The sequence below is a fragment of the Pyrus communis genome, chromosome 15 (assembly GCF_041283825.1).
Source record: "Pyrus communis isolate YQ-2024b chromosome 15, ASM4128382v1, whole genome shotgun sequence".
Lineage (NCBI taxonomy): Eukaryota > Viridiplantae > Streptophyta > Magnoliopsida > Rosales > Rosaceae > Pyrus > Pyrus communis.
This window is the reverse complement of record NC_142579.1, coordinates 31,214,016-31,227,211: the sequence shown is the minus strand read 5'-3', so window position 1 is coordinate 31,227,211 and position 13,196 is coordinate 31,214,016. Positions and strand designations below refer to the sequence as shown.

Here is a 13,196-nt window from a genome sequence, read left to right as displayed (position 1 = left end):
GGGTTTTTTTTTTTTCTTCTTCCTCTTCTTCTTCTTCCTCCTCCTTTTTCTTTGTTGCAGGGGGTTGGATTTGTTTTAGGGGGGGGGACGAACTGGGTTGGGGTTTTTTTTTTTTTTTTTTTCCTTCTTCTTCTTCTTATCCTTCCTTTTTCTCCTTCTTCGGGGGGTTAAGGGTTGATGGGTTTTCAAATTTGTTTTTTTTTTTTTTGGTTGAAGATTACGCAGGGAAGAAGAAGATGGGGAGAGAGAGAAAGGGGTGGATGGGACGAAAGGTTTTGATTTTTATTTTTTTTTTAACTTTTCTTTATTATTTTAATATTTAAAATATTAAACGATTTTTTTTTAGTTTTTTTTTTATATTTTATTATTTTTTTAATAGAAAGTGGGGTCTAGATCAAACTACGTCAACATTTAACTGACAAATTAACGACATGCTAACGTAAGGTATAAACATTGGTACAATTTCGTAAGATGAGGTATGACATTGTCAATTTTAAAAGATGAGGTATGAAAGTGTCGTAACACCAATAATTGAGGTAGTTTTTGTACTTTACCCTTAGAAATTTCACATCTTTTACTTAAGATGTGAACTTGAATTGTAAGGGAAGAAATATCAATTTCGAGAGATTTTTAATACCTTTTTCGTAGTGTCATGTGGTATATATACATAAAAAAAAATTATCGCATGAATAGATTAAGAAGATATTGAATTTTTCTATACATGTATAATAACTCGTAAGCTAATAACACCACGTAACTATGCTATAGTCATGTGATGGTGACATTAAAAATTTATCTTTGCGAAGAGCATATCATGAATTAATAATATTTCACGAAATTTGGACTTATTGAAGATTATTTGGATGGAGACCCAAATTATGAGTTATATGACTTGGATTGGAGATCCCCACCAGATCTCTCCAACCAAGTCCTAGGGATCCGAAAATCCGGACCATTGAAATTTGATCCAACGGTTACAATTATTATATCTTTTAGAGAGACTCCTTGTTTGTAGCCGTTTGATCAAATTTCAAGGGCCCATATCTTCAGATCCCTAGGATTTGGTGGGAGAAATCCGAAAGGGATCTCTTCCCTTTTTGGAGGGACATAGAAATCTCAAATTATGTTGTTTCTGCGCACGTCTTAGTTTTGTCTCAATGAGATAAAAGTTTAAAAAAAATTCAAGAGATTGTTCAATAATGACATAAAAAATGACAATAGATTCAATTTTTTCATCTTCAATTATATTTATCGCATGAGTTTATTGTTTCTTCACATGTCTACACAATAAAAGTAAACAACTAATGAGAAAATTCATCAATTTACCCTAGAATTTGCACAATTCCCTTTCTCTAGTTCTCAATTGTTCTCCCTTGCATCCCTCATGGACTTGCCTACACCAACATGGGATTCATTCGAGTAGATGATGTGTAACAACCCGTCCCTAAAAATGATGATTTTATAATTTTAATACGTGATTTTACAAAAATACCCTTTGAGGCGAGGGTGTTTGACTTCTGTTGACCGTTCGAAGTCACAATTAATGTTTCTAATTAGATTTTGAAGCTACAGACGCATAGGCGAAATCCGTTTACGAGTCCGGATTATAACGGTATAACTACGGACATTAGAAATTGTTTCACTAAACTTTAGATTTAAAGGAAAATTAAATCCCACCATGTGGGAAGTGTAGCCAATTAGAAAATTAGGGAGGAATGAGTGGACCAATCAGACAAAAAGGGGAAATGACCAATTAGGAAAAAGGGGTGGATAGCCAATGAGGAGAGGGGATTTCCCTCTTCCCGTCAGCCACACCCACGCCCACGACTGAAACCGGTTTTGACCTAGTTCTAATTCCAGGTGATTTCCACCAAGTAATTTGACAAAATTCACCCATTCTCCACCTGGAAATCATCCCTTGACCTCCCTTCTTCCATTTTCACCCAAGATTAGGAGGAATTTGGTGGTAAATTGTTCTAAAAACCGGCGGTAGGTGCCGTGAGACATTACTCGGAATTCACTAATTGTGAATCAATCTCCTTCAATTACCACTACCAAAACACTTCCCTAGAACCTAGGAACAAAGCCCAGACAGTGGTGGAGGCACCAGAGCAAGTTTGGAGGTCGAATCGAACACACCCAAGTATAAGGTTTTCGACGGGTTTTAGCAAAATTGAAGCTTTTTCTGGCCTAATTGGCCTTGGCCATAGGTATTAAAGTTACTCTACTCATTGAGATCTTCATTCATGTAAATTTTGGTAATTTTTGGATATAGTTGAATTTTCCGGGCGGCCGACCGCCACCGGCAGTGGCGCGTGGTCAGTGGGCCGCCAATGCTATTTTTAGGCTTTATTAAATGTCTTGAATTCAGTTTTGATATTTGAATGACGTAGGTTGATCATTTGAACTTAAATTCTCTACGATACATTAATAGATATTTATGTGAATCGACGATCCAACTGTTGGATCGTCACCAAACTTTGTTACATTGTAGTACGTAATATTTGAAGAATGTAGGAAGTTACAGATTAGGAATCCGACGTATGGATCTTCCCGAATTGGATTGGTAAGTTCTTAAAAAAAATGTTAACCGCCACTTGGTTGAGGCAATTGGCGGAGATCCGACCGTTAGATCATAATGAAACATTAGGACGTGGTTCTAGGAACATAATGTGAATATTTGGAAGTAACAGATTGGGAGTCCGTGATGCTGATCTTCCGAAGTGAATTACGTAGGGATGTGTTTTATGTAAATTATGTATTCTATCGGTAAGAACTCTGAGACGTGATTTGATAATTGTTCTAGACGACATTGGTTGGTGATGTCTCGATACGTGTGCTAGGGAATTGTAGCGCGGACCTCAGGTGAGTGGGTCTTTTCCTTTCTGTCGTGTGTGTGTGTGTGTGTATATATATATAATTGATAATTCCACCAACGTTTATAAATCGATTATTGCTTATGATTACTGTGAATGTTTAGAAGTAATTATTGTGAACTACGAATGGCTTGATCCTTGTTTAGGGTACGTATGCAGTCTAACGAGACGTTAGATGCAGCCATATAATAAATGAGATTAAATAATTGAGACAATAGCCATGTTTAGGGTACGTATGCAGTCTAACGAGACGTTAGATGCAGCCATATAATAAATGAGATTAAAAAATTGAGACAATAGCCTTGTTTAGTGAATTGAGCAATGTGAAGGACATTGGTGGGAAGTGTGAGATTTAGCTTTATGATTTGGTGATTAAATGTTGATCATAAATCAATGCGTGAAGAATCAAAAAATTGAAGTAAGGAAAGGTAAGTAACGATGGTTAATTTAACTAGTATCTAATTGGGCTTATCACTGATGATTACTCTCAAAAGTAAATTGTTTGAGAGTATGGTGTTATTGATTGTACATGTTACGCCGTATTATATATTTTGGGAATATCATGAAATGTTTGGGTTTAGATTGCATCATGGCATATTCATATGGATATTACTTGAACCTAACTATTGTGAATGCTTTGAAGTGCTAAATGACGCAGCGGACGCCCAGATAAGTTTCAGGTGAATACATGTGTGATGATAATGATGGTAGTGAGTATGATTGTGTTGAGATATATTATAGCTTATAAACCTGCACCCCTGTGTTAATGCTCCTACCCGTGGCCAAGGCACAGTCCTTCAAGTGATGTTCACTTCCTGCACCTTACGCTCACCTTGGATCTAAGGTAGGTGCACAGTCCTGTCATACAGACCACTTTAGGTGGTTTCGACTCGTAGGTGACCCGCGATTATTCACACAGTCTTCACGTGATTGTAGCATTTAAGCGTATGTATTTACACCCAGTCTTGTCGTACAGACCACTTTAGGTGGTTCCGACTCGTGTGCAGGTATACTTATTAAGCTATTGGCTAGCATGTTATTGAGTTATTGGCTACCATGATTGATGAGATATGTGATGAGATATGGATAAGTTATACAAGTCACTAGAGGTGACTCCGACTTATGTGCTAGCATTGATTGATGAGATATGACTGCAGTCGTACATGTCACATTAGATGACTCTGACTTATATGTTAGTATTGATTGATGCGATATGAATAAGTCGTACAGGTCACTATAGGTGACTTCAGCTTGCGTGCTAATATGGCTTATTAGGCACATGATTATTTATATTGCTAATGAGATGTTGAGTAGTATTATACTTATGAGTTTACTGTTAGTATGCTTTTGATTTCATACTTCTACGTAATATGATTTGCTGGAAACTATTCGAGTTTTACGGTGAGGGGTTACTACCTTTGATAATGGAAATGATTTTGAAAATCTTTGTTTTGACCACTCACACTTTCTATTTTTTTTACATCCCTTCAGGTTTTAGTAGCATGGTTCCGTATTGACGAGGACTCGTGGCACTCTCAATTCTGATGGCTTATTATGATGGTATAATTATTATCTTTGTTCACTGTACTTTTTTTATACTCTGTATCATGTGTGAAATGGATCCATACCCGCTCACTGCGTAGTTGTGTATATAGGCACTTTTAGGTTTAAATTTATTCACATTTTACACAGCATCACATTCTTTGGCTTCATCACCTTCCGGGTGTCGGCCAACACAGCTCGATTCGGAGTCTTAATGGACTTTCCGGGTCAGGGTGTGTCATGATGGAACTACGTGAAAAGGTAGATTAATTCTTACTATTTCCCTTGTACACGTACATTATTACTACGTACTCACTCTCAACATGCATGCATAACTTCCTTTCTCTTTATGTTATTTTAACATGATATCGCAAATGGTCATTTACCACAATGGTAGAAAGGTGTTGATTCCTTACATAATGACGTGGGTTCAAACTTCGTCGATGACTAATCTAACATTTAATCTAACAAAAAAAAAACATGATATCGAATGGCTTGTTACTCTCCCCCTCTAATAATTTAATTGTTTTGTTTTTGGGCCGTACGTACGAAATCTTGAGCAAGGAATTCTTTGAAAACCATTAATCTCTCTCCGAATTTAGGTCAATAGTCTCTGAATTCGTTGATGATGGTTTGCAACTTCTGGCTAGCATGAACCCTACTTATCTTGCAGAGTTAAGTACGCAAAGGTCCACGATGACGCCAAGAATCTTAAGAAAATCTGCAGAGAATTTGGAGCTGTGGGGATGGAAAAAGAGCGTGTGCTGAGCTGCAGAAACTACCAAGATAAAAGATATTGAACGTTGTGGTCTCTCCTTCAAGAATTTGCACGCGGAACATGATCGCCTATTCGCCTTGTTAAGAATCTAGGCATTTTTCTACAGGCTTTTTTTTTCTACGGGTAAATCTCCCATTTTTATTCATCATATGATTTCAGTTGTTTATTTATTTAAAATTCACTTTGGTTGTGCGAATAATCTTTTTCTAATACAATAGACAGTGATGGAGTCAAATAACCAAATCAGGACGGACCTTTAAGTCATAGAAAGATTAGCCTTTGAAATATAATTAATGTGAAAAATTAAAGGTTTTGTTTTTCGTATTGGCATGGAAACTTTTAATCAAACAAGAATAGTGGAGCTTTAAATTTGGTATGAAAAGCCCAGTATTGAAATGAATTTATCCTAAAAACAAAACTTGTTAATGAGCTTTGATAAAAAAAAAAAAATCAACACATTAGAGTCGTAGAAAAATTTAAAATCACGACTTAAAATTAGATTTTGTTCTAGACTGTATATGCATTTTTTTATATCGACTAGCCAAAAAAGAGGGTATGGTTTTTACATAAATAAAAAAATAAGGGTTAGTTTTAATATGGTAAAAAATAAGGCAACTTATAAGAATTTTTTTTTCTTTCAGTTTAAAAGAATCTAATAAAATAGGGAATTTTAATGAAAGGCTTCAGGTATTGTTTATTTAACGAAAAACCACATTTTTACACTAAAAAGTGAATTCTGATACTAATCACTTTACCTTTTATTTTGTCTTTATCGTTAAAACTTAAAATTTTCAAACCATTTTCATTAGTTTTCCTAATAAAATACAAAAACATTAGGAAGTCTCGAACCCAAGTCATTTGGAGTTGCAAAATCCTAGTAGCCAATGAGCCACATGCTCATTTTGATAAGGGGGTGTGCTTTCCACTCACCTCTTTTTACTTTTCACACACCCCTTGTTAATTTCTGTCATTTGATCTTCTTCAATTCATCCGATCCGACGAACGAAAATTAAAAGGGTGTGAGAGAAGTAAAAAGTGATGTGTGGCTATCACACCCCTTTGATAAGCCTTGCAGAGAGTACATAGATAAGCTGAATTTTCAGGGTAGGGCATTGGCCTTCATGTGACTCCGTCACTTCTAAGAGATAAGGGTGAAAGAAATTGAGTTAAGTCGCACAATGAGTTTTCATAAAATTTGATATGAACTTGCCATGTATATCTATGAGGTTGAACTAAGACCTCTCACTTATAAATTGAGACAATGTCATCAGAGTCTAGTGCTAATTAAGTGACACTTTTAAAGTAATGTAGTTTAGACACACAAAACTAACATCGATGCTGATGTAGTCTCTAATACAAGTGGGCTTCACATATAATGGTAGGGCTCACCTCTATTACACTAGTAGAAAACCTATCTATTTACACTGATTTCGTAAGTGTCATTTAGGGAGTGTGTTACCAACAATGTGAATGTTGTGTGTCTAACTTGTACTTTGCCGTGACTAGTACTAGAGTCTAATGATACATATTTCTCTTCATTTGTAAACAGCAGGCCTTAAGTTCAACAACGTAAAATGACAAGTTCGATACCAATTTATTATGTTCCATTGTGTGTGGACCGGCCAAAATTCTCATCCCTTTACCCATTTTGGTTACCTACAGTTTTACACAAAAGATTGCCAAATAAACTAGTCTCAACAACATTCCAAAATTTCTCAATTCAACTTGATTACTTCCTCTGTAATCCAGCTCGAACTAAACAACCTTTTGGTTTCGAGTAAAGCCCCTTTTCTCGATATATGTATGCCCTCATTTTTTTTGGACGCAGATGCGAGGAATTTTTCCAAATCAACCCCGACGAGCAAATTCAGCAGGCTGCCGAGGATTTTTCGACGGAGTTGACAACATAGAAGAGCACATTGCCAGTGCAGATAACAGTGTCCAAAGGGCTTGTCAAGCAGATAACAGTGTCCAAAGGGCCTGTCCCCTTCGACATAATCCACCGTTGATCTCAGGTATTCTTTGGAGATGCTAAGCCGCGCTTCATGAACCAAACGTGTTGTGTCCGAAAGCCTTCCATACACAAGCTTTCTCATCGTGCTTGTGACACAAGCAAGGCACACCACATTTCCGTAACACCCTTCTTTTACCGGCAGGTTCTTAAGCTTCTTCTGCACATTGACAGAGAATGTAAGCCTCAGCTCGTAGTTTAACGACTTCACATCGAGTGCTTTCACCCATGATCTCCATATGTGAGCAGATATAGCATCAAAAGTGCTGCAGTGCTCGACATGTCATCATTTCGTTGTGCCGAAGTTTTCAGCCAGGTTTGAAATTCACGGCTTATTCTATAGCACCTTTGAACAGCTTTGGTTTGCCAGAGACTCGTTGTGAGATTTGATCCGTCATCAATTCTCATGTACTCAATGTTTGGGAATTTAACCAGCGGCAGATCGCGAGGTTGGAAAATTTCCCTGTCCCAACACGGCGCCAGGTTTGAGATCAATGCGCCGGCTTTTGCGGTGGCAGCCCAGGAGCTGAGAAATTGTATAGCACCAATCCCGTCGGCAATACAGTGGCAGAGTCTCAAGCCAAGGCTAAACCCGCCGCAGCGGAAAAGAGACACCTGAGCTATCAGCAATGGCATGTCAAGCACTTTGTATGGCTCTTCGTGGGGAAACCTAAATATCGGCGGCGTCCATGCCGGGTTTGGCACTTTGAGGTCTCTGAGATCGGCCAAGGACCTTTTCGCAATGCACCTGCACCATGAGAGCTCCTTGGTCTTGCCCAGAAAACACTTCTAGCTTTCCATTTCCAATCTCTCTCAGCCTACCGGGAGCTGCGGGAGTAGGCCCCGAGGGCATGACGGGAACCATATGATCGATGGTGATGGGGGGATGTGGAGGTGAGGGAAATGGAGCTCTTGAACCCACGGAGGAGCCACGAGAGGGGATGCAATCGATGCCGAAAAGCTGCATTTGTAGGAAGATCACTCTTCTCTTCGACATGCAAAAATGCTTTAGCTAAATAGATGAAGAATTTGAAGTTCTTGGTGTAGAACAGTTGGTGCTGATCTTATTCATGCTAAAAAAATCAGTTCTTGATAGAATTAACAATTCTGTATATAGTTTCAGGCTGAAATTTTTAGCAGATGAAGAAAAACGTATACAGAATTGTTATATCGTGCGATGTGACGTGCGATGTGACGTGCGGAGAAGCTGTCCCGAGGAACCGTGCCTTGAGCTACGGTGAGTAAAACTGATTATATTTGAACGATTCCTCAAATTTATCATTCATTTTCAAGGTACATTTATAGTTTAAACAGATACAGATACGTAATTGTGCATATAGATTCACACTACCGCCTATACGACTATGATCGTCTAAGTCATACCTGGATAAAGACACGAGTTCACCAAAATTTCACTGACGAGAATCTGAACGAATTAGCTTGTTTGGTTTTTACTCTTTCCCCCTTCCATTGAAAGTACTAATCTATTCTAAATAGTACCATATTCGGCAGTAACTCGAAACTGGTAGGGTTCCAGCAGCAAACACTGCTCTCATATTATAAGCATCTATCTCTATTCTTGTGGAAGGAGCGCTATCTCGATTTCTTGGAGTGATTTTCCTTTTGTTTCAATCACATTTCGCTTCACGAAAACCACAGCCATCATGCAAAAGGTGCCAAATATAGAATACAGAAGCTGCGGACCAAGTTGTTCCAGCAGTTGCAAGAACAGCAATCCCACAAAGAAATTTATCACCTGAAAAATACCAGTCACGGAATAAATGAAACCATAAGATAACTGAACAACATTGATTGATTCAGAATCCACAGAGGAAGAAGCTAATCACAAATTAGTAGAACGCTGAATCTGAGAACAACTAGGAATGTAGCCTAAACAAGATGCTGCTCAGACCACCCGAACAGGAAGCCTTTCACCACAGGAGACATACATAAAAGAAGATGACATGGAATTCAGACAGAGAAAGAGAGTTACCCAATACACCGACATACAGACGGCCATTGCTTTCGCTCTAATACGGCTGGGGAATATTTCTGGTAAAAGGAGACCTGGAACTGGACCAGCTCCTAGAGCAAATGTTAAGACGAACCTGCACAAGTTTTGGGGTAGATGATTGAATATTAAAAGTTTGATTTAATTCGTGTTATTGTGTAATGTGATTATTCACCAAGGTGAGGTGCCAAACCGGTGAATATAATTTTCTAAAAAGCTTCATAAGCATCATAAAATATCACGATATGGCAACAATCATATTATTGTCACATATGCAGCGGCTATGGACACAACCTCAGCATGTACAATATGTATAAGAAGAATATCGTTTGAAAATTTTGCATGCAGATAAATTTATTTGATGCGGCTATGATCATACAACATACGATTAATCTTCAAGATGTAAAATTCAAAATTATTACTCACATCAGCATTCCACCAACAGATAGGTACAGTGATCCAGACCCTGATGAATTAAAGCTTGCTGCAGCAACTTGAAGACCCATTGACACCGCCTGAGCGGATAAAATGCATCACATAATTGCCTAGCAAGATAATGAATTCCGCGAACCAAAAAATGATATGCAACTTCAACTTACCATGCCAAAGAAGCTCCATAAGAGTAGCAGCTTCCTTCCTACTTTATCCATCAAAAGCATTGCAACAGTAGATCCTGGAAATTATAAAAATCCAACCAGTCAAGAGACAGAATGCAATAGTTGTGGGTAAGTGAATATGCAACCAAGAATCTAAAGTATACCTGACAAATTTGCGATTCCTACAAAGGCATTTGCAAGGCCTGATGATACTCCGGCACTTTTAAATACAGCCGAGGAGAAATAAAAGACAGCATTTATACCAGATAGCTGTTGTAAAGCATATAGAGTTGACCCAATAAAAACAACTGCAAAACAAATACGTGAATAACCAAGCACTTTCAGAAAGCCGAAAGATCACAAGAAAGAGGAAAGAAATACACCATAGATGGATGGAGAGGGATAGAGGAGCCTAAATATACGCAGAGCCCATAGGAAATACCAGAATGTATCATATATACCTCTAAAATGGCGTCCATAAAACAACTCCGAAAGGCTTACAGCATCTGTCTCATCTCCCCTGTCCAACTTGGCTAAATCTGCCATGGCAGTTTTGACATGTGATCCACCAAGGAGCTTCTCAAATTGAGCTTCTGCCTCAGAAGTTCTTCCTTGCTATATCATATGAAACAGAGATTGTTAACATTTGTTTTAAGAGGTGTGCTCAATTTTTCTATTCAACTAAAGACAAGTGTGATGCAAGCATACCTTATGTAGCCAATGTGGACTCTCTGCACAGAATACCATGGCAAGTGCCAGTATTACAGCTGGAATTATCGATACCCAAAAACAAACACGCCACCTGACACATAATTTAAAATAGTAAGTTTGAAAGGTTAAATGTGAATCAAAGATATTGTGAAGCCTATCACATTCTTACCAGCCAGCGATTTCTTTAACAGGAATTCCAACAAAAAGAGCTCCCATAATCCCCAGGCATGTTGCAATCTGGATGAGACTGCCATAAGTACCCCTCACAAAAGCAGGAGAAACCTGCTCAAGTTAACGAAAAAACATTAGATGAGATAAGAAGCACAATATATAATAACAAATTAAAAAAAGATTTAAGCTAGATTACCTCTGTCACATAAAGTGAAGCAACAGGAGGGGCCAGTCCCATACCAGTCCCAACAAATAACCTTCCTATAAGCATACCAGCAAGAGTTTTGGTTGATGCACTGAAAAAGCAGGTAGTAATTTTAGCCAGATGTACTTCAATATGTATTATAAGAGGGCCTTGGGAGATACGAGCATGTGAGTGTTGAGGGCTACTTGTAGACTTATAGTTAAATATAAATGAGTGCAGTTACATCGGGATACTGACAGATCATATATCTACATTACAGAAACCAGACTAATCTTAGCTGATTTTGTGACAGATCATATATCTACATTACAGAAACCAGACTAATCTTAGATATAAGTGGGCACCGTCAAAATGTTATATCACAAGTTCACAACCCAAAAGCTTCCATGGATATAGCTACTAAACTGAAAGACAAATTACATAATATGAAAATATGAAGAGAGTGAAAACCAATCTCACAATATAAAGATCCATGTACTTCTTAATCAAATGATGATACTGTGACAGAGTTGCCTCTCAAAGTAAATATATCACCTCATAACAGCACCAATTATCATAGGCAATGCACACAGTTGAAAAGTCTTACGACGTCCTACTCCATCGGCTAACCATCCACTGAATAAAGATCCAACCAAGGCACCTCCCAAACAAGTACTCACCACCAGACCTTCATTTCATATAAAATGACAGAAACCCATCAGTACAAAAAGTCAAATGCAAAAGTCAGACATTAGATTACAACAAACAAAGAAAGTAAACATCTACTTAATACCACCTTCTGCCAAGGTATTCCCTTTGAAACCAAGATCTTTAGAAATGCTTTCGAGTGGTTCATTAACTACCCTGCACAAAGCAAGTGTTAGAACAAAAAATCAAAAAGGTATATTATTCTCTTAAGCTTCAACATAAACAAACTATGGAAAAGAGAGGGGAAGCGGACGGTAAGCACCAACCCGAGATGGTAGCCAAACAAGAATGCAGATAGAGTTGCCACAAGTACATGGGGGAAAGATCGCTTCCATGAGGGGTTTGAAAGTTCTGGAACTGTACTTTTCTGTACAAGAGCTAAAACGGATACAAGGATTAAACCCTTAGTTGAATGATATACATGTTATAAGCATATACTTACTGCCGAAACAAGACCTTAGAATCAATGAACTCCTCACTATAATTTCCAAGAAAAGTGTGGTCTTTACAAGTATCTCTGACATTATCCTTTTAATATGTGCTTTAATTCATCATAAGGAAGTACAAAACAATAGATTATGTGCATAAATATGCTTCAGACGCTCAATAAACCGAGTTACCTGAGTTTTCTTCCATGTCAAGAGGATCCATCAACTCTTTCGTATCCAGGTCAATGGTATTCGAATAGTCTCTCGATGACAACCGATTGTACATCGAGAAAGCTTCGCGATGGCGACCCCGCATGCCAAGCTGCAACCAGCCTTCCCTTGCAAATTAGAACAATTTAGAATCATACTTTCGAAATATGCATTATTTCAACTGCAAACAAGCACTAACTTAACCGATTGCAAAGGAAACGCTGAAGACATGAAATTTATATAATTTTCCTTTCCTCATTTTCTCGGGAACCGAACAGATAATAACTATCAAATAATTCCGCAAAGAAAACAAAGCATTCACAAAAACAGAGCCTCCGCCAAACAATTCCACAACAAAACCAAATTAAGAATGAAACTTTCAACCAAAATCTAAAATCAAGTAAGAAAATACGGAAATCAAGAATTAAAAATCACAACCAACCAAAAAAATGGAACCAAAACGAGAGCTGCAAGTTGCGATTCAGAAAACACTCAAACTTCACAGAAATCCATACGAAGCTGGAATACCTTCTCTACGCTCCGATCATCCAACGGATCTGAAGTTCGATCAGCGAATCAGAGACGTGGGGGAAAAGGATTTCGGTGAGGTTTGGGAGCCTCTCACTCTCGAAGTCCTTTCCTTTACGGCTCTGAGCTGTACGAACGTTCGAGAACGAAGGTTTGAAGCAGCTTTGTTTACGCGCCAGTGAGAAATTGGCGGGTGCTGCGGTGGTGGTGGTGGGCCGGGTGCGGTGGTTGCTGGTGTGATAAATGACTGGTCAGGAAGGAAAGGAAGTTGTTGCAGATTGATTACGGAAAAAGCTATGGAAGCAACCTCTCGTTTTGCTTTTCCGAGAGTAAACAAGAGAAACAGACAAAACTTTTTTTTCTTTTTTTATTTAACAAAAAAAAGAGTGAATTGCAATTTAGTTCATAAATTATCATCTAAAAGAAAATCAGGTCTAACTAT

General features: G+C 38.0%; 1 protein-coding gene and 1 pseudogene across 4 annotated transcripts; both read right to left on the bottom strand.

The window, feature by feature from the left end:
* Positions 1 to 6,911: 6,911 nt before the first annotated feature.
* On the bottom strand, positions 6,912 to 8,311 carry LOC137745044 (omega-hydroxypalmitate O-feruloyl transferase-like; annotated as a pseudogene).
* A 134-nt stretch (positions 8,312 to 8,445) lies between these two features.
* LOC137739312 (putative plastidic glucose transporter 2) lies at positions 8,446 to 13,149 on the bottom strand. 4 transcript variants are annotated; one of them, XM_068478869.2, is made up of 14 exons: positions 12,755 to 13,149; positions 12,209 to 12,349; positions 11,855 to 11,966; positions 11,677 to 11,744; positions 11,436 to 11,568; positions 10,893 to 10,992; positions 10,695 to 10,807; positions 10,523 to 10,616; positions 10,276 to 10,429; positions 9,979 to 10,122; positions 9,818 to 9,891; positions 9,645 to 9,733; positions 9,201 to 9,315; positions 8,446 to 8,963 (listed from the first exon to the last, which is right to left on the bottom strand). In XM_068478869.2, the coding sequence occupies exons 2-14, from the start codon at positions 12,330 to 12,332 to the stop codon at positions 8,781 to 8,783; spliced, it is 1,503 nt and encodes a 500-aa protein (XP_068334970.1). In that variant the 5' UTR covers positions 12,333 to 12,349; positions 12,755 to 13,149; the 3' UTR covers positions 8,446 to 8,780. The 4 variants fall into 4 exon arrangements, with proteins under 4 accessions (XP_068334970.1, XP_088542727.1, XP_088542728.1 ...); XM_088686601.1 differs by having other exon boundaries at positions 12,209 to 12,354; positions 12,755 to 13,142; XM_088686602.1 differs by having other exon boundaries at positions 12,669 to 13,098.
* Between the last annotated feature and the right edge of the window lie 47 nt (positions 13,150 to 13,196).